We start from the raw sequence: 25,692 nt of genomic DNA, 5'->3' as shown, positions 1-25,692 counted from the left end.
GGAAATGGGCTATTGGTGGCGATAGTAAAGTCTTCTCAAAAAGATTGTAGCTTTGTGTATTTTTCATAGATACCAAAACATTTCATGTGTTGTTGTTTTTTTCAACTTGAATTTCATACAAAAAAGAAAGAACTGTTTGTACTGCGCAAATGTTTGTGTGGAAAAGTAAGAGCACGAAACCTATCTTACATGTTAATTTATACAAGTAGTTGTCATGCACATTTTTGATGATGATAATGGATGCAATTTTGTAACAACTAATGAAATCTTTGGGTGACTTGCTTGAAAAAAATTTACATATTATATGTACTTTCATGAATGAAAGGTAGCATGTACAATTGAAAACATGAAGTTTAACTTGAATGGATACACATGAATTTGGGGCTGTATCTTGTGTTTTCAGACAGGACCGATATCAATGAGATTTCACCTGTAGATCACATTCCTGCTATTTTTCTCCTGAGCAATTAAGGGACCAAGGTACAGGTATCTTGTTGTTGCTTTTTGTGAATGAGATACCACGCAGCTTGCCCTCAGCGTAAGAAAGAAAATCCATTCTGGAAGATTGTTTGAAACCTCTGGAGGAAGCCCACCTCCTTGTTCTACAGTAATGGCCATCTTTTCCCTTCCCTTTTTTCTCACTCTTTTATGCCCTAGCACATTTTTAAAGTGCCAGAGACAATTATTTGTGTATATACTGGGTCAGAATGAATGTATGTGTATTTTGTAGTATATTATATTTAAACTTATTTATTGACCGCAGAGAGCTGATTTGTAGTTCTGTATTGTGTCCTTTCTGTCTTGTTATGACATCAGCATGAATTATGCTTCTTCTTTCTCTTGGTGGTTTGTGTGTGTATCTTTTTTTGTTGTTATTGGGTTGGTTTGTTTATGTAGTCAGAAATCTGTTACAATAAAATAATAAACATGAGGCAATACCAGATTAAGGTCAGAGGTTATGGCAAATTTAACCAAACCAGAAAGAAAAAGGAGAAATCTTTTATATGTAAATGGATAAAGTACCACTACTATCCTATGCAAGTATTGTCAAAATTGTGTATTATATGGATCCATGAGTTCTGCTAGTTTTATATGCTCATAGCATATCAGTAGAACTGTAAAATGCAAGTTCATAAAAGGTACAAATCAGTTTTAAATTATGTGTTCGATGACTCAGAAGTGTTTGTAAAACTATCAACTAATTAAAGAAAATTTCCACATACAAATGTTTACCATCTGATGAAAATAGACTTCAGTTTTAGAAATGAGCTCAGAAGTCTGTTCCCCTTATAAAGGCACTTTGAACATAATGATGTTGAAAGCAAACATAAAATGAAACAGGTTTAGAAATCGTGAAAACATGCACAATGTATCAAGATGGCCAGTCGTGAATGCTACCCTCAGTGGCAACATTTGGCCAACTCTTCTTCAAGTACGGCTTCGAGCACTTGTAAACATGCCTATATTATTTTGTGGGGGTCTCTATTGAAGAATTGCCATATCGAGTGGTGCTGTAGTCACTTGTGTTGTATTAAACTATAAAACTCCTGACCACAGTGACCGATCATAACTATAATACCTGTAGTTGAAAGAGTAGGTAACAAAGAAGATAAGATCCTGGACCTGCAGTTACAAATCATGTGTCACTTCTTCTCGGGTTTGCCCCAATCATTTTACAAAGACGGGAAATCATAATGCCTTGTCATGTATGAACTTAAGTGATACAGCCATTCATATACACTGTGTGTTAAATTGTGCAACTTAACATGCAAGTTCACTAAAAGTTCAAGTTGTCTTTAATGAATAGACTGAAATCAAGTTTATAGAATGGTTTAAGTATCAACAAAATCAGACATAAAATAAATAAGTAATGCATGTAGATTGTAATAGAAATGTTTTCTTTAATTCCAAGAGGGCGATATTTATACATTAGAACCTTCCAGATGTTAAGGGGTAGGTTATACATGTAACAAAATCCTCTCGTAACAACGTGATTTTGCAGGTCCCACTGCTTTAGAATATATATATATATATATATATATATATATATATATATATATATATATATGATTTTTTTTTTTTTGCTTTATAATAACACCATGGTTCTTCAGCTTGTTTGTAGATATTGCCCCTCCCCCCCCCAAAAAAAAAAAGAAATGCATACGTGTAGTAATCATATTTGTCCCTTGTAGTCATACATTATACGACAAGAAATTGTCATGCTTAGTGTAATCAAGTAATGATGCCTTTTTTAAACTGTATTTTTGTGGAACTGATGCTGTATGTTGTATTCACAATCTGAATGACCAAATCGTTTTTTGTATTTTTCAGTCAACAATATGAACGTAATCACTGTGTATTTTTGAATGTGCAGACTTCTTCAGAATTTTCAGAGGAATTGTCAGCCTAGTCATGAAAAATGAGTGGACAGGTTTTGAGATATTGTTAGAAAGTACACAGAGACTTCATTATGTGTGGGTACACAAGGGAAGTCTTAATAATTAAATGTCTAGTTTTATACCATTCTACGGAATACTCAATACTTTGTATTAGTTTATACATTTACATCTGCATATGAGCAAGAAAAACACCACTGAGAATATCATTTCAATGCGTACCTACTACTTTTATATTTCATAGGGTTATTCTAGAGGGTAAAAGGGTGGTGGGAATGTACCAAAATATTCACATGTTGTAGATTTCATGTTGGTTTTTTTTTTGTGTGTGTTTTTTTCCCCCCTGTGCTCATACAATGCAGATTGGTGATTGATTGTAAATACAAGTGTCTCTGCCTTCAGTATTGCCATCATGTAAAAGTAGGGAAAGTCACTGGCAATAGAACATTTACTCCCCTTTACTTACTAAATTCACCCCCACAAACACAGACGACAAAAAGTATCCAAAACTTGTAGGTATGTTATTCCATGAAAATTCAAAGTGACATTTCTTAGATACTCATGTTTTGATTTAAAAAATGGGGGAACAGTAAATAAAATCGTACAAAGAATTTTGCATCTTATACATTGAGTCTCACTCTAGCCAGAATTTCTTACAATGCAAGTCGGAAATCAGATATGGTATACACCACATATTTCATAAGTGTTTTTATCATAAATTTTATGAGTTGACTGATGTTTGTGACAGAAATGTAGGTTGTTGTTTTTTTCTCTCTCTCAAAAGATGAAATTACTTAAATTACTCTCGACAAAGGATGGTACAATAAGCTCGTTCCTCATTCTGACCCCCCTGCTTTCATTTGTGATTTCAACCATCCTTGAGATTATTCTGCAAGTCATGATTTACGAAATACGGAATGCATTTCGTAGGAGCCAGTACAAGACAGGTAAACAAAGATGCCATATGTAGATTTCTCCTCACTTCATTCTCTTTTCTTGGCCGGGGTGGTTTGATTTTTGTTTCGTAGTAGGGTTGACGTTTTACATACACCACAGGCTGACATATTCAAAATTTGCGCATGTTTTCCTCGTCAATCTGTCATGTCTGTATGACTTCTTTTTTTTTATGTCTGTAATTTATCAGACCAGATTACTCAAAGAGGAGCTTCCAAGTAATGTGTGTACATAGCATCATTTGTAAGAGGAACTTTATATTATGCAGGCTTTAATTGTTGCAAATTATAATATACATTGTAGATACTGCAATAGGATACATTCCATCTTTCTAGCTTGTGACAATGTATTGGAAATATCATTGGTCTCCCAAATTTTCAACTTAATGATTTGAAATTTTGGAAAGGAAGGTTAAGGAAAATGTCTCTAAGAATTTTATTCCACAGTCTGAAGGAAATGTGTCAGATACAAAACCGGTGACGTCACTGATATAACTTGGAACAGCCAAGGGTAGGTACATTATAACTTTGTTTTGCCCTACATACCTTTTACTGGTAAGTTTCAAGGGGATCCACTATTTTTGTTTCAAATGGTCCTCGCAAATTAACCAAGATACTTGATTTTCCCCCTTTCAAACATCTATTTATGTTTGTTAGAAACTTGTTATTGATACTTCTGAACTTCATATCAACACAATCTTCAAATGTGAATGTATTTTTAACCCATCGAGGATGGGCTGATTTTGAAACAACACATATTTCCATAGACACCTGTCTGAGTGTACTCAGGACTAGTCTTCAACAGGTTAATGATATCCAGAATTGTCCATGGTCATGTTATATCAACCACATTACCTGTCTGATGAAATAATTAGGTGATCATGGAAAGTCTCAGTTTTTCTGTATTTCAATCAGCAACAGCCACCAAAGAAAAATGTGTAGACAATGTTTTTGTTTTTGTTTTTCTTTTCTTTTCCTTTTTTGGAAATAAGTAAAGCAGCATCAAGTTTTCTTTGAGTAAGTGTAATTTTTTTGTATCGGTCTATGTGAAATGAATGTTTACATACTATGTGTTCACTTGAGCATCCTGTAATTATTAATGTATAGTGGGTGTGATCTACAGCACTGTAACATTGCGTTTTGTCTGTATGTGTATAATTTAAAGATTTCTTGCTTAAACAGAAAGTGCAAAAGAAAATACAAGCATAAAAACAAAACCTTTATTTTGTTGTGGCTCATCATTAAATTTTGTCCTCACTTTAGCTCACCTTAAACTGTACTAAAGCAAAATGGCTCAACGTCTGGTGTGTGCTGCCCACTTTGCTGTAGTGTTTAGGGGGGGGGGGGGGCGCACTTGATGAGACAAGAATGCACTGCAATTCTAGTTATATACAGTTCCACTTCAGTTTCATTAAGTGAACTACCCTCCCCCCCCCCCTCCCCCCGGTCACTTTCTCTGTCACTGGAGACGGTCATCCACACATCTGCTCAAAATAACGCATTTAGTGTTTTCCAAGAGAGTGATACTTGTACAGTAGAACCTCATTATACAGAGGTGAGATATAACAAAACCCTCTCATAAAAAGTTTGTTTTGCCAGTCGCAACTCTTTTACTGGTGTATTAAGCTATTATTTTCGCATACAGATATTTTCGCGAATGAGGTCACGGACATTGTTTTTTCAAAAATGTTGTTTTCCTGTATTGACACAAGGCCATTATAAATGCATAGCGCATGGCGATTTTCGCATGTTGTTAAATTCGCCGTCCAACGATGCACAAATTCAGGAAAATTAAATCCTTGTGAAAATAACAGCTTATACAGTATATTTCTTTGCTTTTGTACATTGATTAGTGAGAAACCCGACACATTTCATAGTTTTTAGGTCTTTGTTATAACGAGGATCCCCTGTATTTATACTTTTTATCGTACTGATGAGAATATGTTGGTTGCCATGGATACAGCCACATAAAAGGATGCCGCACAAACAGATGCAAACTCATTAACCATATTAGGCATTGGACAAATTAAGTACAGTGCACCTACATGTAAATGCACTTATATTCCCTGGTTGGGGGATCCATTACATCCCTATCAACACTGCACCTCAAGTACAGTGACAATTTTGCTTAAAGTTGACCTTGCATAAGTCGAATAATTGGTTAAGTTGAAGGTCTTTCTAAGTCACCTTTATATTCTATTGATTTTATTCCCTCATAAGTCAAACTTTCTCTTTAGAAGTCAAAGCTATTTCTTCAATCCAAATAGATTCGACTTAGGCAAGGCGGACTGTATAACCATACACGTACATATAACCAGACAAGCGTGCATGCGCATACATACACCCACTCACACACAAGGCTTGGCTGAAGCCTAGCAACAAAAGTTTTCCCCCCAACATCCCGAAAGTAACACAAAGCTAATAAACAATGCATACAATCTGGATTAAAAGTACTGTATTGAAATATAGTCAACAGAAAAATAATGATTTAATAACTCATCACTGGGTTCACTGGGGAAAAACAAAAATCCACAAAATCTACTCCAGCAGTAAACCAGCAAATTGTACACAGCAGAACTGTTTTTGAGGCACCCTGCACATTGATTAATAAAAATGTGAAAAAAATACATGTACAGGTTAACTACAAGTCAGGAAAATGAGAATGATAAGGGTCAGAATTTCTTTTTCATGTGCAATAAAAGATTTCAAATCCATCATAAATTGAAGAAACTGTTGGTCAGTCTTTTAGAAACACACTGTAAACGTCAATATTTTGGGGTGAATAATTTTTCGCGCCGAGCAGCTAAAAAACATATTCATGGGTTCCTGAATGTATGTTGCACAATTGTCAACCCATTCAAAATGTGCACAGAAAATTGTGAAGATATTTTCATGGGTTTAAGAATTCACGCTAGCCATAAGTAGCGTGAAATACGCAAAAAATTAATGTACTGCAAAAATTTCTGCGTTTACAGTACATACAGGATCTGTCATAAGGGAATTGATTTGATCAGCATTTGTTTGGGCTTAACCCTAACTTACCGGTATGCCCCCCCCCCCCCCTCGACACTTCGCGCAACATCTCCACAGCGCGAGAATTAACCCATCCACACGGCAATTCGTGACAATTTACCTTAAAGCCTTGCACAACTTTTAAGACCAAATTTGCGACGTCCGGGTATGCGGTTCTGAAGTTACGCAGCATTATGTAAGTGCATGTCAGACCGAAAATTGCTCAAAAACGTGATTTTGTGTACAAAACCAATGCAAATTAGGTTTCTATCTCAAAATCATAATTGTATCATTATTTTTACTTTTATTGATTAAAAGCAATTAATTTTATGATTCTTATGATTTAAATGGTGTCACCAAAGATTCCCATTAAAAAAAAAAATAAAAAACAAAAAGTGAAAAAACACAGAAATACATAAGAAATTATAAAAACAATAAAATACACAAGAAATGAAAATTGATAACAATTTTTTTCCACCTAAATTCAATCAGAATTCACCAAAGAGTCTTCAAGCAAAAAATTTTGAAGTTTGGGGGCTTTATTTAATGATTTACAGCCAAATTCTAAGTTCATGCATAAATTAACATAATTAATTCATACAAAATAAAATAGAGCGATTTATTGAAATTTATCCACACAGCCCAATAGATTGCATCATGAGTGACTCGCGTGTCAATTTTCTTACGAACGCGCAATCCGCGGCCGAGATCATAAGGGGGGGGGGCCATCATGCCCCCCCCCCCCCCAGGACTTTAAGCTCACAAAATAGCCCAGGTAAGTTAGGGTTAAAATAGGTACAGCCTAAGTCACAGTGTGGAGAAAATATTAGTTTTCAACTATTCCAAGGAAAGTGACCAGAAAAGACAAATTTAGGGTAGAATCTGATGGTGTCTGATATCTTAAACCTTGTCTAGGCCCCAATCCTTTGGTTTTGTTACCCTGCTTACATCAAAACACCCTTTATCTTTGTAGTGGACTAATTTTTAACTGCAGAGATGACGAATGCTTATTTTTATAGATCTGAGCTTGCATAAGCTAACCTACTTGTAGAAACTTCCTTCAGAGAACAAAGAACATTCTGAAAGGGCTGGCTTTCATATGTGGGAGTTGCAGTTCCCTACACAATGTCTGTTGAGCTCTTAAAAAACGTAAGGCATAAAGTTTCCCGCACAAACTATTGAACAGCATTAAAGAGGAACACTTATCACATCCCACAGTACTTTCACAGTATCGTTCCATTCTATCACACTGCAACTACAGTAAAGGTATACCCAGCAAGCTTATGTTCCTTTGCAGGTATTTTCATCCTTTTCATTCTGTTTATGCTCAGGGGAATTCTGTTATAACAAGGTCACATCTACACCATTTAATGGACCACGCTTGAGCGCTACATGGTTGACACCATTGTGAATAGACAAGAATTTTTGCTTCAAAAACACAAGGAGATCAGGGAAGCCAAATTGAGGGCCACGATATGGAATAGTCTGGTTCTGTTACAACATTTTGTACTGTCCATTCTTCAGCAGATGAGAGAGAAAGAGAGAGATATAAATATCTCAAGAAATGTTCAAGCTTCCTGCTTTCAATCATCCGGTTTTCTGCTACATGGAGGATGAATGTTTGTCTCATCAGCATCAAGCGGTATTGTAAACACCGCAGTGTAGAAGTACCGAATGTAATACTTTTAAATGAGCAACAAGTGAGCTCTATGCACCAGATGAGATGCCCATTCTCATTTCTTTTTCTTTTTTTCATAGAAACTTGAGGGGCAAGCAAAGGTGAGGGGCAGGTCAGAGAGTGAGAGGCAAGTGAGATTGATGAAACACAAGCTTGATTGGTGCAGAGCTCATGTCGTCATCCATATTCTTTCTGTGTCTCCTATTCCATCGCAGACTTCACAGTCAATATCACGATCCTCACCACTGTTGCAACCGAGCGCAAACTTGGTTATGGACAATCCTTCCTGTTCTTCTGCAAAAATTCTATCTCCTCCTGTGACTGTCCCCTGCCTGTCTACATACTTGAGACAAGCACATCGGCCAAAAGTTTCTCCCCTCAATGGGAGGCAGGGAGTTTGCCCACGAACCCGGCGGGCGGGGCCTCAAGCCGGGGTCCATCATACTAGCTCCCCGCAGTTCGTGATGGTGACGGTCTCTCGCGGCTTGCCGGACTTCGTCCCGACTGCCTCCATGTCCCTCACGATGTTCATCCCCTCGATAACTTGACCAAAGACTACATGTTTGCCATCCAGCCTGGAAAATCAAATTGCAATGAAGTAATTAACGGTGAAATAAAGTACTGCATTGCACACATATACAATAGGTCTGCTATCAAAGAACAAATGTTGTGTGTAATCAATGAATTTTGTAAACTCCTCGTAGTAATTCTGTTGTTTGGGTGAATGTGTTAATGAAATTAATGGTGACATATGCTCTTATTTCAGATACATTAATAGTAAAATATGCTAGTAGCAGAACCAACATATCTGAAATGTGAATAGGTGATCGTGAACAAAAAAATCATATCTAATTATGACTAAGGCCTCTGAAATGACATCAAAATGAAAGAGACAAAACAACCAAAGTAGTGGAACCTCACTCAAATGCATTATGCTTAATAGGCCTATAGCATAGGTCCCAAATATAAACATCTAGTAAAGCAGACATATTGTTCTAGAAAAAAGAAGAGATGAAGAAAACTATGATCAGGTGAAACAAGAAAATGAAATCATAAAACTGTAAACGTTGAGCCATAACATCACTCTAATGGGGTAGACTCCCCAGGTACATTTACCATTCTGTTTTCTCTGTGGTCAGGAAGAACTGAGATCCATTGGTGTTTGGTCCCGAGTTAGCCATCGACAGCATACCTTGGGGGGAACAAAAAACCCAGACACAAGCAGTGCTATGTTTTATGTGTAAAGTCAGCATTTCCTAGTAAAAATCATGATCAGGTTAAGATCACTGTAATCTACTCATGGTACAATTATCATTCACATGGTCAGGTGAAACTTCTTTTTTTCCTTTTTAATATTTGTTCAATATTGTTGAAAGTGCACTCTGAGGGGGGATTGAGGGGGAGTAACTATAAATTGGTGTATAGACTTGTAATACAGCTAAGAGTTGGGAGCAATTACAGATTCAGGAGTGGTTTTCACACAAGAGGGGAATGAAATCCAAATATTATGCATGTGGTTAGGAGTGAATTTAGCAATATCAATAGAACGCATCAGTGAAAGTTTGAGGAAAATCTGACAATCTGTTGAAACGTTGAAAAGCCAGCCATCGCTGGATGAGAAAACGTCAAGATTTTGTGATGTCAAGTACAGAAAAGGATATAGAAGAAACTACATAGAGAATTCCACAAAATCTAATTCTTCATATGAAAAGCACATACTAGTATGCCCTCCATTTGACAATGTCATATGGTAAGTGTAATATCATTCCTTGCTGTTTAAAAGAGGTATATTACAGGGGATGGCCAGTAAAACTGATCAGTGGGAATCAGTGGGAATGCTGGGGGATTATTGTTCCAATCCTTGAGGGATTCATTTAAGAGTACATTATATATCTATTGTTGTGTGAAAATTATTTGCTTCAGAATAGTCTCATATTCAAGTAATATGCAGTTTAATCGCCCCGTCACTGTACAGGCATGCTAACCTGGAAACATTAAACTGCACATTACCTGAATATGAGACCATTCTAAAGCAAATAATTTTCACACAACAATAGATACATAATGTACTCTTAAATGAATCCCACAAGGATTGGAACAATCATTCCCCAGCATTCCCACTGACTCCCACTGATCAGGTACTAGCCATCCCCTTTAAGTCAAGTGCTCTTTCATTATGCTCAAAATGTGAAAACAGTATGTTGAATTTTACTCTTTCTTACGAGTCAAATATAGTGTGGAGTGTAGTAAATATTTCCTTTGACTCACCTGGTCCAGTGTGCTTTAGGACAAAGTTCTCATCTGCAAACTTTTTGCCGTAGATTGACTTCCCCCCAGTCCCATTGTGATTGGTGAAGTCACCGCCTTGACACATCTGGTATAGGCTTTAGGTCAAGGCTTTTAAAATATATATATATTTTTTTAATGTCACAAATGACTTGACAACTACAATGTATCTTGTAAGTCTGTGGTAGCAGCAAGAATTATATTCCACATACTAAGAATCTTGCTATAGGATTGGTCAAGAGTTGATCACGTGATAAAGCGTAGTTTTGCCCATCACATCACCTGAGAAGAACTAGGTCACTAGATAGTACACAGTGCAACGCACTTTCCCTTCAGTGTCACGCGGTGCGTGCAGCAAATTCACTGTTTTGTCATCTATAATATATAACGACAGCTGTTTGTTTTGCTGATCTCTGGCAGTCCATACAGTCTTAAAGTGAAAACAAAGTTCTGGTAAGGGCTTGAAAACCCGTCTGGCACCATTTCATATTTGCTTGCAATATATCGAAAGAGTCTACAAAGAAACTTACCTGGCTGACGCGGTTTGCCGGAATGATGAGTCCTTTTGGAGTATTTTGAGAAAAATAATAAAAGTCGGAAAACCGACTTTTATTCCAGAAGGCTCCAGACTAACTCGGTCTCAGGGAGAACTCGACCCTATTTCAGACAACTTACATGCAGTTTGTGATCGCCATATTCTACTGTATAATACCAAATGAGGCCTAACTGAACACACAGGAAAGTGCATGCTAATCCTGTACAAAACAAATGGACAGCGCGCAGTCCTCAAGCCTATACGCACATCACCTCAGTTGCGCATTGCTGAGACAGATGCGCGGTCTTTGAAGTTTTTGTTGTTGTTTATCAAGCGTCTTTGATTGTTTTTAGAGGTGCTTGATAGGCGCACACTAATTTTGCATGTGCGCCGAAGAGGTTTTTGATGCGCGCGTTGTAACAACTCGGACCATTATTACTGCGAGTAGCCAGAACGTGAAGCGCTACAACATAGTTCATACAGGCCGCTCCCATAGTACAACACTGTACAATCCAGAGGGTCAAAGCGAGGCCGAGTTAAACCCGAGTCCAAGTTTAGCCTGACCCCGTTCGGGTAAGTTCTGAGACTGAACCTCTTTGGTTTATATTTCGCATTTTCGGCGTTGCCCATCGAATATCTTGTTATTACAGCTTTATTCCGCACATTTCCTAGGCATACGTTCACATTTGGGAGCGAAATTTGACAACTTTTGCAGACGTACCAGAACTTTGTTTGGGCTTTAACGCGAGATGAGTATGCGCGAAATAAAAGTGCGTTGCACAGTGGACTATCATTTAACTAGGTCACTTGATAGTACACAGTGCAACGCACTTTCACTTCAGTGCCGCGCGGTGCGTGCAGCAAATTCATTGTTTTGTCATCTATGCGCACACGTAGCCTAAGCCCTAAGGATACCTAAAGACAGCTAAAACGGTTTCAGATGTGGAATATAATGGGAATTTCTAGGACCCTAGATGTGGAATATAAAGCAAATAATCAACTTTTAGTTTCAGGCAATGAGACAAACTATCACTTCCTCGGCGATCTGAATGTGTACGCTATCTTTCCTCAACTGCGCTTCGGAAAGATAGCTACATCCAGATCGCCTCGGAAGTGATAGTTTGTCCCATCACCTTCACCAACGTTGATTATTTGCTTACTAAATGTAAGATCTGCTCTTAGAAAGTCGTGTAAAGATTTTGTAATAAAGCATTTGTTTGGTTGACAAAATAATGAGAATCAATTCATTACAAAAAGAATCAGTATCAAACACAAAAACAATTTTTTTCAAAATGTGTGACTCATTGCTACGCATACATGTATGCACCTGTACCTCATAACCAATCATAGTGGAAAGAAGACTGTGTACAGAAAAGATGTCTATAACCAATCAGGTCCCAGAAACAACATTTTTGTGTGCTCCAAATATTTTTCTTTTGATAAAAAGTTTATCGTTAACTTTTCATCAACAGTAAAAAAAAAAATATTATTCATTTCTACTCTTTTCATGTGCAATTATAAAATGTTTGTAGCAGCTGCATACTTTTCGAAGGCATCTTTATTGCTATACTTATAACAGATTCTCAAATCAGCAACAAAATTTGGATAACTTAAGTTCACAGTAAGTTTTTGTTGATTTTCCTTATTGTGCGAAGATTCAATGACCTCAGTCAGCTTCTGACATTCTCTCACTCATAAAGGACAAGCTGTGAAATCCAAAGGTGCCAAATGAATGATACGATAATGATTTCTGGTTTTCATGGTGATGATACCACAAATAGCAATGAAGACAGTCTTCCCAGGGGTGGACATCAGTGAGTGCAGAGCAAAATGAAAAATGGAAAGACTATTAAAAAACGTTTGACACGTTCTTTTGATCAAATTGCTGAATTTGCAATGTTAAGATCTATTCACAATAGAAGTCATTATGGACTGGCATTTCACAGGAAAGGTACGACAATAATATGTACATGTACGGATGTACATGTAAACATCACAAGGGCCTTTCAAGCACAATGCACAACCTTGGCTTTCACACACTTGAGGCAGCGCATGGTTTTGATTTGTACTTGTAGGGCATTTTGCCATGATTCAGCATCCGAAACCATAACCACTGAGCTCACAACAGGACCAATGCATTCATCTCATCTACACGTCGCGTGTCTAACGACTGCAGGACTTGACCATTGAAACGGCCCCTTAGCACGCTTGCTGCATGCCACTCACATACTCTAGCAGCAGTCAGGTATGTGGACACATGGAACCAACACTGCATCATGTGTGTGCGTGTGTGTGTGTTGTGCAAAATTTAATGGGAACGTTTCCCTAAAATAAGTACACGTACACTCTACATGGAATTGCGAATTCCACTAAAGAGTAGTGAAACATGCCGGAAATGCGATAATCTCTTCAAACATTGAATTTTTTAATGTTTCGTTTAATCAAGATGTTGTCCTTTCTACAAGTGAAATTCCACGAATGTTTTGAACAATACATTCTTTACATGCATTCCAATATCCGTCTCTCGCCAATATATCACTGTGCTTGTCCTAAATGCACCACGTGAGCCCAGTACAAGACACATTGGGACACTCAGGGGGTTTAATAAAAGGATACAAACTGCGGGATGATTCTGTGAAATATGCTGCCCTTGTAGCCGTAACCTTTCTCATGGGTACACAGACATCGGAAGTTCTCTGTGATTAAAAAAAAAAAGGAAGTCCGTGAACAAACTAAGGGATTAGATTACTGTCATGCAAACGAAACATGCCGGTTCCCAGAATTACAGTGTCTATAACATAATGTTTATTCCAACAGTAAATTACATATCGTCGCTAGGGCGACAGGACCTCGTATCTGAAATTTTGGTGAAAATTACTTTTTTTGGATTAATGGTCAGATAAGCAGTTAAGTGATGTCCTGTCTTATCCCAGCAAATAAAGTCACCATGGCATGTCAAAGAAAAGGCTCTCCCATTTGATGCAGTGCTTTGGCTGCCATGTTTTTTTGCTCTCCTGAACATTTGCCACTTTGTAGATACACGGTCTTGTCACCCCAGCAATGATATGCAAGACTGAATATATGGAGGTAACACAAGATTTAAGAGGCCATTACATAGTGCTTTATAAAGGCATTAATTCCATCTTAACTGACACACCAGTAACTATTGATGGAAACGTAGAATTTAGTTTCACTTGTAAGACAATCACACTGCCCCTGTCTCATACAAAGTATTACTTACTTTAGGCTCTTTAAAAACTCATACTACTAACATAATGATAGATCTGCATTTACCACGAGATCAATATTTTTTGACAAAGCCTTTATACAGTTTCTCTCGAAAGATATTCCCCTGCCAGAGTTTTCTGCTCAATCAAACTTTTGATTACCATGGTCAAGCAAAAAGGTTCACAGTGCTTTACTTGATTAAATATTTGTGAACACATCAAGCTTTATCAGAAGACGAGGGGCAGAATAATAAATTACAAACACTTTGGGAAACAAACAAAAAAAAAAGAAGGAAAAAATGCAGAGACACAGAGAGAAAGTAAGAAAGAGTGAGAGACAAGGGTGAAAAAAACTATATAACTCAGACGTTGTACTCAGAGGATAGATAATGATATACACATGTATGTCTTTTCTCTCTTATATTTTTCTTTTATAGTGCTCCTCTTCGACCCATACTTTGTGCCTGTTTTGAAGCCATTTTAAAAACATTCTAGTTTTAATGCCTACTGGCATAGCAAATTTTGTCTGACAATGACTTAACAAAGCGTTTGGGAGAAAATTTGATACTGACAATCTCATGAGGAGTTTCATTTATCCTTAGCTCTTTGTATTCCCTTAAAACACTAAAGGCAGAAGACCAAACTTTTATTATATACCGTATGTCCCCATACTGTAACTTCCGCAACGGTAACTTTAAAAATAGTTAATCAATCCGAACGCAATTTCAGTGTACGAAACTATAACTCATTGTCCACATCTTACAGAAAACCCATTTAATTTGCTTAAGTTGTCAAAGAGAAATGAGGATTTTTGTAGAGCATGTCAGGAATCCCTTCCCTCCAAGTTCTGTCTATTGTGTATACACATTAATATGCAGTTCCAAGAGCATCCAAGTGCTAAACTTTGAAGAATCAGAATGATGACATGCTTTACAACAATCCACATTTCTCTGTGACCGCTTAACCAAATTGAATGGGGTTTTCTGCAAAATAGAGCTAAGATGTTATATTTTAATACCCTGAAGTATCATTTAGACGGTTTAATCATATTGGCTGTTATCAATGCAAAAATCTGATTGTATTTTTTGGGTGTACATACTGTACAGGATGTATTGATATACTGTAGAAGGCCGATCACATTATCTTTGTATTGTTCCAAATCGAGCAGACAACCGGGTGATTTCTCTGTCAAGTATTTTACCACAAGATCTTCAGAGTCAACTGACCTACTGTCATGGGTGCTACATCGGCCCGAAGCTGGGCTGTGATCCTTCCTGCCGGCTTGCTGCCGATCTTGATGTCGAAGAACACCTGTGGGTTGGCTCTGGACTTCTTGGGTGCCGGTTCTGTGGCCTGCAGATACAAATGTTACAAAATGTACAGTCAAGAATTAACCCTCAATGTGCTTCGTTCACCAACTGGCATATGAACTGCAGTGCTATTTTTAGCCGATTGGCGCAGATGTCTGGAAACTAACTGCCCATCAGCCGAGATTACCTACATGTAATCCTCCTAAATTCTCACCATGTCATCGTAGCTTTCCTGTTGGACTGAGACAAACTCTTATGCCCGAAAGAGCTGGCCGACTTACAATGCCCATACAATTGTACAACCAATATCAAATTGGATGATATTTAACCCGTTGAGGACAGTTTGATTTTGCTACAACACGAATTTCCCATAGAGGCTTGCCCGAGTATATTCGGGACTCGTCCTCAATGGGTTAACTAAATGGTGATAAAAGAGTTTGGCAGGTTACAGCCAAGAACCTAGGCATGTTAAGGGTTAAAGAACTACATGTATTTCATCCTCATCCTCCATGTGACTTGTCAATTATCAACTTCTTGTCTCTAAGATACAGTAAACCATTACAGTTGTAAATGAAAACTACATCCCGTTCCTGTAAGTCACGAGTTAAAACATCGGTGTCATGTTCAAGATGTGAGCCCTAAGTAGACAAAAATATGTGGGAACAGCAACTTATGTCGTGAAGCTCCATAGGTTCAGGGAGAACACTGAGATAGTATACTCCGTACAGCACAGTACAAATCTCTTGTCATGATCAAATACCACCAAACGACAATCATTAGAGTGTAAAACGATGTGTAAGGGTCCAAAGAAAAACCCACTGTATTCATATGCCCTTACGAAACATGATGCCTTTTAATACAGGCAACTCTCATTATTACAAAGTCTTCGGGACCAGCAGTTTTCTTTCATTATATCAAAATTTTGCTACAATCCAAGGAAATTTTGCATCTCAGACCTTGAGGATAAGAATTTGCTGGCCTGAATCTTTCATTATAACAAAATTTTGTTAATGCACTAACTCTGTTCACAACAACAGGAGTGCCTTGTGTCATGGAAAAACATACCCTTGTGGTTACATGAGGAAATTATGATTCATCAGGGACACTTCTGGTGATTGTTTGTCTGTCTTGGACAGTTGCCCACTTTGCATACAGAAATCATTAAACTCTAAAGTTCTGTTTGGGAAATGAATTTCAGACCTGCATCACAAATCACATGACTTTGTGCAACTGAAGTTTCTTTACATCGTCACCTCATCAGACTTTTCAGCTGGTCTCTTAGTTGCCGTGGCATCACCATCGTCCCCTCCGACCACTCCTCCCTCCTCGTTCTTCAGAGTTGCTCCGGCATACTTCTTGAGCCAGTTGTCATCAGACCAAACTGCAACCAGGTCAGACCATGAAAAAAGGGCATTAATAGCAATATTAAAGGAGTACAGGGGAAACTTGATATGTGATGACCGATGGCAATTACCTTGTTACCTCCACCAAGGGAGGAGGTTATGTTTTCGTTACCATTTGTTTGTTTGTTTGTTTGTTTGATAGTTAGTTTGTCCGTGTGCAAAATAACTCAAAAAGTTGTGTATGGATTTGGATGAGACTTGCGGGAAAGGTTGAGAATGACCCAAGTAACAAATGATTAAATTCTGGTAGTGATCAGGAAATTTTTATGGATTTTATGAAGGATTTTTGGTATTTTGCCAGGTAGGGTCAATGAACTTGGGAGTTCTTATGACGTAACAAAGGTTTCTACTAGTACACTGGGAAATCAGGCGATTTTTCAGTGTGTGGAAATCACCATGTGATATCTATGGAAGAGCAAGATCATCAGTGGAAAGAAGCTGCTTGGCAGAGGTCTGCGCTCTCAGAGTGCTTTTCTAGTTATAAACTGTTTCTCGCTATATCAGGGTACAAAAGCAAACACATAAAGTATACAAAGTTTTAATCTAAAATATCAGCTTTTTATAATTTTGTTTAATTCCTTTTTTAATATCTGACCTCTTTGTAACAAGGTCCCATTGTATTTTGATAGGCTGCCCCTTTTCATGTGGAAATTATGCAACTGCCCTACCAGAATCTTGGCAAAAAGGAAGTGCTCAGAAAAAGTCTCAGAAAAAACTTGGAAGAATTCATTGTACAGTTACAACTGCCTAGAATCACAGTACATCAAAAAATTATAGATCTGCAAATGGTCAGTCATTCCCTCACTTGTTTTGCCTTCCATTTATGACATGCTACAATTTACATTGTAGCATGTCATAGTGGATAAGACTCCCGACTCCCGTTCGGAGGACCCGAGTTCGAATCCCGCCCAGCGCTTACGTCCTTGGACAAGATGTTTTACCCACTATGTCCCTCTCGACCCAGGTGTATAAATGGGTACCTAGCAACGCTGGGGTAATAATAATGGCAGGGCCCTCTGGTAGAGCAGTGGCAACACTGAAGAGGCTACCCTGGGTAAATAAGACCTTATTATTATTATTATTATTATTATTATTATTATTATTATTATTATTATTATTATTATTATTATTATTATTATTACATTAATTTGAAGCAATACGCTGGTGTCCGATTAAAATCATACTTCTGTTATAAAAGCAAATTCCTTCGTGTATCATCGATCATCATCCCACTTGGCGAGATTACAGTATCTCGTGGGCATTTACGACCCGTTCTCCTCTAAGTCTTGATGGCACTGTTAAACAAGAAGTACAGCACCCTACATGTACAATCTTTGAAATAGACTCAGCAAATGCAGAAAAAAAAAATGATAGGAAAACAAATCACAAAAAAGTTTTGAGGAAAACTGAGCACAAAGTTATCAATTTTACAAAGTTACAGTCAGTTCCTCAGTGACTACAAATATCTTTATGTCCCTAGAGTAATACATAATAAAACATAATACAAATTAAAAAATGATATCAGTTCTCGATGGCATTCATTGAGTACTTGACACATTTTCTTACAGCTGTGACAATGAAAAAAAAAAAATGTCCAGAGGCCAGAATATGACATAAACCAAAAATGTGAAAATTCATACATTTTGAATGGATCGTTCAACTTGACTCATAGTTTTAGAATTGCATTCGCTTTTAATAATCAGCGTGATAATCAGGTGTCACAGGAAAAAATACCACTATCATCGTAAAAGTCAGTGTTCTAGCTTGGAAGATAGCTCATTAATGATAAATCCCAGTGAACATTAACGATAAATCCCAGTGAACAGAGAGCAGGAACTGACACACAGTGATCAAGTCTTATTTGAATGTGTTGGTTTGCATGATGAGGCGTGTTTGCTTGAAGAGTTTGCTGAGTCACTATGTGAGAGTCATCCTGACAAAGGACTATCAATCTGCTCCAAAATATCAACTTCAAGAGCAGCTACTCCATTCCTAGAACTCTGTTCAAGCTAGCTTCAGGTTGAAACAATCAGTCCTTCAGTCAGGGCTCTCACTTGGTGGCACTGCAAGCTCTTCAAACTGACATGCCATGACACTACAGATCTCAGCTGGCACTAGACTACCATGAAAAAGGAAACAAAGTATGAAACTTGATGCGCCTCACTTACCCGGTTTCCCTGATCCCTCCTTGATCTTCATGGGCTTGGCGAGGTTCACACGGATGGTGCGACCAAAGAGCTCGGAATCATTCTGGGGACAGGTACAGATACCGTACTCCGACTTAGCAACAAATTATGTTCAGTCACATGGACGTTTGGCTAAACAACATGTAATGCTGCCAAAGATCTGGAAATTTCTGCTGATGCTTGGGTATGCACAGATTTTGGAACAGCTAGGGGAAAAAAATGTTCATTAAATCAAACTCCTTTGAACATGAATAAAAAATGTCTATAAAAATTAAACATTTACAAATATAGTATACATGCAAAATTCTTTCTTTCATTCTGATGTTTCTGTTACTGTAACTGTCCTTACAAAAAAAAATAATCAACTAATTTGTATCATTACACATGTTGAATGAAACTTTGACTAATCTTAATGACTCTTAAAGAGCCTCTCATATCAATAGCTGTTTACTACATCTAGCATAAACAGTGCAACTGCATATTTCTCTTAATGCAAGGAAGTATCTTGTTTGTGGGAGTAAGGCAATAATGTGTTAAAAAAAGAAAGATTTGTTGTTTGTATGTTTTTTCTTCAATACTGATAAAGAGTAAGTTTCCGCAAACCATCTGCATTTAGCAAATGCAGAAAGAGGAAGTATGGGTATATTATATGTTATGTCATGATCGATTGTGTCAAGCGCATAGAGAATTTTGCTAATTATTATGCGCTTTATAAATGTGAATCATTATTATTATTATTATTATTATTATTATTATTATTATTATTATTATTATTATTATTATTATTATTATATATTATTGGTAAAATGTGACAATCTGTTCTAAAATACTGTAGTTTACACATTTTCTGCACTGCATTGACAGTTTACTTATCTTTTTGCTTTACTCAATGGACAAATCTTTTGGGAGACTTGCTCACAAAGAAAATGTTTTGGCTGCTCCTCATTTTGTCCAGTGCACAATGGCAAAATGTGTATCACATCTCAGGAGCATCATACTCACCATGTTATCAATTGCAGCTGCACAGTCCTGTAAGAAAAGAAATATTGCCAAAAAAGAAATTACACAATCATCATACTGGGAAAGATTGTGGAGTTATGACAGTGACTGGTCAGATAGTGCAAAAGTAATGGAAGCCAAACTCCATGTTTTATTCTTTGACATTTTAAAGACACAACAGAGTTGTGAAATGAAAAAAAGTCTCATTAATTTCCATTATGATTTTTCTTGAAGCTTCTGAACTATTGAACATAAATACAAAAAAAAAAAATAAATATGGGATAAAATCTGACTCATAAACAGCTCTTTCCTTTGCCTTAGTCCCCTCTAACTATCAGCCTTTCAGCAGAGTCAAAATTACACACGTGAATGAATGATTCCCACCCTAAAGTTAGTGCCAAACGTTCGCCGTTTGCGCACTCTGCACTTCTCCTGTACACAGATGTGTGAGAGTCTCATACATTAATAAATAATTTTAGACAGTCCATTTCTCATTCATTCATCACTGGGCACACCAAGAGACTGGACAATTATCCATTCAGCAAAGACATGAGCTGGGCATCATGGCAACTGGATAGCCTTCTCAAGCTCAGTAACAAAGCAGCAGATGTACTTTACACTCTTTCACCATTTAAACTATCGCAAGTATTTTATACTCCAATCACTATGAATGCTAACTTTACGGGCAAGAAAAGCAGCATGCTTCAGTTATAACAAACATGGTTGTAACTATATTTCATTACAATGAAGTAAAAATTCATATCAGATCCCAAGATCACTACCTCTATACTTTGTTTGTGAGGCTACAACAAAATTTCAATATAAGTTTAATAAATATACTGCTGGTCTTGAGGACTTTGTTATAATGAAAGTCTCCTGTGCAGTCAAGTACGTACAAGTACCAAGCTCATCCTGCAAAAAAATGTGCTGCCTCAAATAGACATACATGTACCTCGGCAAACTCAAACTCGACAAAGGCAAAGCCACGGTGTTTTTCGGTCTCATAGTCCAGCGGGATCTGAATGTCCATGATGTCGCCGAAGGGGATGAATGCTGCATGAAGGGTTTTCTCATCAACCTCCTCAGCCAAGCCCCCTGGAGAGGCAAGGAGATAAAACAGAAAAGGCAAATCCATATATTAGTCAAAGGTGCAAATACTGTTACATACAAGTTCCTCTCCAAAAGATGCTTCAAATCTATTTTTTATGAAATAGGACTTTCTCACAGAAATTTAATTCATTATTAAAAGTCCCATACAGTAAACTCTGAAGAATGGGATCCTTACCAGAAAAAAAAAAAAAAAAAAAAAAAAAATATATATATATATATATATAATAGAAATCAGGCAAAGAGAAACAAGCCTTGTTCCAAAGGTGCTACATCCAGCAGGAGCCAATCAGAAACCAGTGTCATTAACTTTATTGCACTTTGACCCGTGAAAAATGCCAGGCAGGCTGGCTTTCTTACATTGTAGCTGTGTAGCTTCCCAGATTGTAAATACCCACATACAAAATATGCAATGACTGGCTGAGAAATATTCATTTCCACATGTATTAAATTCTTTGGAGGGATGAACAAAAGAGAATACACAGGGATAACAAATCATCCCAGGAAAATGCACAAAGTCACAAAAAGTAGTAGCTAATCACACACTCGTAAATCTCTGTGATACAAGTTTTGTTTCAAAAGGCGGCAAGTCCATAAAATCCCCCAAAATATCAATTCATTAAAGGGGAAGGCTAGTAACTGATCAGTGGGAATCAGTGGAAATGCTGGGAGATGATTGTTCCAATCCTTATGGGATTCATTCAAGAGTTCATTGTATATCTATTGTTGTGTGAAAATGATTTGCTTCAGAACGGTCTCATATTCAAGTAATGTGCAGATTAAGGCTCCGTCACTGACCAGGGACGCTAACCTGGAAGCATTAAACTGCACATTACTTGAATATGAGACCATTCTGAAGCAAATCATTTTCACACAACAATAGATATACAATGAACTCTTGAATGAATCCCATAAGGATTGGAACAATCATCTCCCAGCATTTCCACTGATTCCCACTGATCAGTTACTAGCCTTCCCCTTTAAATACATTTGTATCAGTGTAGGCACTGATTTGTCTGCTCTATAAACGAAGGCACATTTCCTTGATCCTGTTTATTATGAGGTATGGTGTAATCATAAACAACATGGTAGCCTGTAGGACATTTTAAATTAGTCACTGCATGAAAAGGCTTCAGAGGCCTGTGAAATAAAAATGAGGGCTTTACTTTTTCTCCTTTTGACTGAAAGTCGATTTAGCACTTTTGAGAAGGAACTCTTCATAAATACTTGTAGATTTCATAAAATTCTAAAAAGTGGACAAAAACTTACCATACATATGTAAGTACCTGAACCAATACTTTGACATTTCAATCAAGATTTTACCAACCCTGTACAGTAGGAATATTTTTGCAAAATGTGTTCTTTTGGTTGCAGCCCTACAGTTCTGCAGCTCTGCATGACATGCACTGATATGGCATGGAATAATTTTCCACCTCAAATTTGATTAGCAGTTTCAGATGATGAACAATATTTCAAATGGTATCCTGTACAGTTCTATGGAAGAAAACAGCTACACAAGTTAGTTTGTATACCAGTGTTGTAAAAATGCATAGCAAATTGCGATGCGATACCAGGAAAATTATTCCCTGTACTAGTGTAGTATGGTAAAATTTAATGTTAGTAGTTGAGGCCAAGAGTGTAGAAGGGCAATTCCGCAGTTAGGTGGACATGACATGGATAAAAGAAATGTGCCTCTTTATCTTACCCTTTAATCTAGGTATCAACTAATGCCATGGATGTTCACCAATCATTAGGGTCTTTCAAATTCAGTAGATTTTGTTTTTCGTATTCATTGATTTTGTGAGATCTAAAACCATCATTTAAAATGTACATGTGGGACTGGGGACGCTGAAATTCACTTAAATACAAATTACAGTGGGTTCCTTTGAAATTTTTTCCTCAAAGTTTTGCTAAAGGGTAAAAGATGAATACATTTAAATACTCCAGAAGTCATGTGACATTTTGTCAATTACAAAAGGGTGAAATGACCTGCGGAATTACTCTGGACAAATGTAACATTACTAACCGTAACGTTACTAACCATGCTTTTGGGGGTCTGGCTAAAAAATTATTGGTCGAACTGCTAAAAAAATTTGCATGAACATTTGTCATGATGCAATAATTGAAATTAATGCAACACTTTGTTTGAAGTAACTTGAATTTTTGCACACTTTTTGTTACAAGACATTGATTTTTTTGTCATGTCCTTTTTTCGTAACGTTACTAACCAGCCCTTTAAGTTGCTATAGCAATTCTAATATTTCTTGGATTGTGTTCATTCTTTTCTGTATCATAAACCTGGGAAGGATGAACATGTTTTTGACATAATTTTGACTTGAAGTGAATAAATGGTAATTTAGTGGTAAAAACAAATATCTAAATTTGTTCAAATGTAACGTTACTAACCGCGGAATTGCCCAGAACATGATTTTGTCCATGGGAATTACAACACATTGGAATTGACTTCTATTACTAACGTTATTTGTACTTCTACAGTTGTGGGTTAGTGTTCGGTAAATTTAACTTCTAGCAGAGTTCTAGATTAAGATGAATAGGAAGAACAAAACATCAACTGCAAACATATTGTTTTCTGAAATTCCAATCACATCAACACGCGATCAACATGAACACAACACATGCTGTTTACAGTTGTCACGTTAGACAGGTTTATCAGTAACTGTAAGAGGGGGTTCTAGAGCCCCTATTAACTATTTAATAACTTTTAGTTTTACCGTGTAAATTGACAGATACAGTTTGTGTAGAAATTACTCATGTCCACACTGCACATACACGACACGCAAAGACAAAAAAAAAAAAGTAAAACACGTGGATGAATTACAATTAAAATCTATCTAACCATTCGTCATGACAGTCCACATAATTTGTAGTTCCCCAAAATTTCCGTATGAGCAGGACTATTTCAAAGCTAAAGCCTAAGCCCTATGGTAAATGTGTTGACAATGCGAATAAATTAGACCATATAGAGCTAAGTAACTAGATCTATCGATATGATATGAGTAATGACTCCGAGTCAGGGAGGAAAATATCCCTTACGCCGATTTGGTGGAGTGGGACTGCAGCCGGTAGACGCTACTCCACTTTGTCACGCTACGCTTTGTTATTTCATGTTTAATCTATATTCTAGATAAGGTATTCAAAATGGTAACGGTCACTGCTGACAATGAGATAATGCATAACTCACCGACATAGGCAATTCTTTTAGAGTTTGTTGTGGTCGACATTGTCCTTTCCGTCAGTCTTCGCATGTGTCCGCCCAGACTAGAGTTTATACAAGAATCGTCGACGACGCGACGAGACGATGACACGCTACTGATTATGCACGTGTACTAATATCGGACGTGACGTGTGGACAGTGTACGTATGAGTCCGTACGTCTTGTCAGTCACCCTGCTGCGGGAGGATATGTGATACCTCGACAATCCGATCGGATCCCGCCGAAATTTATGGTGGTCATGGAGGGACATCGCCAGTCTGGTAAAATGGTGTGAATCTCATGGCATTACAGAATTGGGAATATATCTTTACCTGAAGAAGTAAAATCTTGCAAACTATATATTTAGAAATATGAGACACTGGAGAATCTGAATCTTCTTGAGATTTGTAATTATATCATTATATATGCAAATTACATGCAAATTTCTCAAGGTCATTAATATTCACAACAAATTGTAGTGCAATAGTCTTCACGCTACTTCTCAAACTGATAAACTATCTCAATACATAATGTAGTATAAACTGAATTTGATGCCACATGGTATGTTTAACAATCCTATGAGACCATTGGCATAATTTTCATCATTTACGTATACTATAATTAAAATATTTTAAAGAAAAACAAGAAATTGACTTTAAGATCTGTGTTGATAACTTTGCTTGTGGGGTACCTATACAAAGATAATCCCTCATAGGATTGTTTGTTGTGTGGAAACAAAATAAATATTCCTGCCAAGTTTGAGGTAAATCTGATCAAGGCTTTTCAAGTTTTAGTACTTTTGTCCAAAATTTTAGACTTTTGAGATAATTAGCATTTTATCAAGGAAAAGGTTAAGAAAATTGTTAAAACGAATACTTTTTACTATTTTGGTACTTCCAACTGCCCCTGGGGTCTTAATTTGACAAGTTATATCACTGTCAACATTATGGCAGTTATATATATAACAGTTTGAACTGCATTTCATCACATTTTGATTCATTTACATGGAAGTGAATGAATTCCATCAGTCAGTTTCTACATGTACAACGATGGGGTCAACTGGAAGGTCACTTGATTCAGCTGTAGTGTAATCACTAGCAGAAGCCATCTCCACCAAATTTGGCTCATTTTTCCCCCTTTTCCAGCTTGGGACTCCTTTGAAAACATTTAGAACTAGAAAATAAGTTTATTTCTTCTTTTTTTTCATTTAAACTCCTATATCGGGAATGAAATTACTGTTTTTTGGCGAAAGAAACCCCTTTAATAGGAGAATGAAGGACTTTTCATTCTTCATTCTAGTGATGTATTCTTATAAGGCATAATAACAAGCATGGCAATACTCCCCGTCAGTTCACTACCTCTCTCCCGCTCGCTCTCTCTCTCTCT

At 37.1% G+C, this 25,692-nt stretch overlaps 1 protein-coding gene across 1 annotated transcript; it reads right to left on the bottom strand.

Annotated features, from left to right (window-relative positions):
- Positions 1-7,113: 7,113 nt before the first annotated feature.
- On the bottom strand, positions 7,114-24,381 carry LOC140234484 (peptidyl-prolyl cis-trans isomerase E-like). Its single transcript, XM_072314528.1, has 10 exons — positions 24,295-24,381; positions 20,938-21,080; positions 19,989-20,015; positions 18,969-19,050; positions 16,651-16,778; positions 15,314-15,440; positions 13,477-13,556; positions 10,308-10,413; positions 9,156-9,231; positions 7,114-8,614 (listed from the first exon to the last, which is right to left on the bottom strand). Exons 1-10 carry the CDS (start codon positions 24,356-24,358, stop codon positions 8,479-8,481), a joined length of 969 nt encoding a protein of 322 aa, XP_072170629.1. The 5' UTR covers positions 24,359-24,381; the 3' UTR covers positions 7,114-8,478.
- Between the last annotated feature and the right edge of the window lie 1,311 nt (positions 24,382-25,692).

Source organism: Diadema setosum, chromosome 10 (assembly GCF_964275005.1).
Source record: "Diadema setosum chromosome 10, eeDiaSeto1, whole genome shotgun sequence".
Classification (NCBI taxonomy): Eukaryota; Metazoa; Echinodermata; class Echinoidea; order Diadematoida; family Diadematidae; genus Diadema; species Diadema setosum.
This window is presented reverse-complemented; position numbering and strand designations above follow the sequence as displayed.

What these genes read in the sequence shown, in the direction of transcription:
- LOC140234484 (XM_072314528.1), bottom strand. Translation starts at nt 24,358, where the DNA reads ATGCGAAGACTGACGGAAAGGACAATGTCGACCACAACAAACTCTAAA. An exon ending in CAGCTGAAAAGTCTGATGAG is followed by an intron (nt 15,441 to 16,650) that starts GTGACGATGTAA and finishes TTGTATCTGCAG; the next exon opens with GCCACAGAACCGGCACCCAA. An exon ending in ACAGAATCATCCCGCAGTTT is followed by an intron (nt 10,414 to 13,476) that starts GTATCCTTTTAT and finishes AGCCTATACCAG; the next exon opens with ATGTGTCAAGGCGGTGACTT.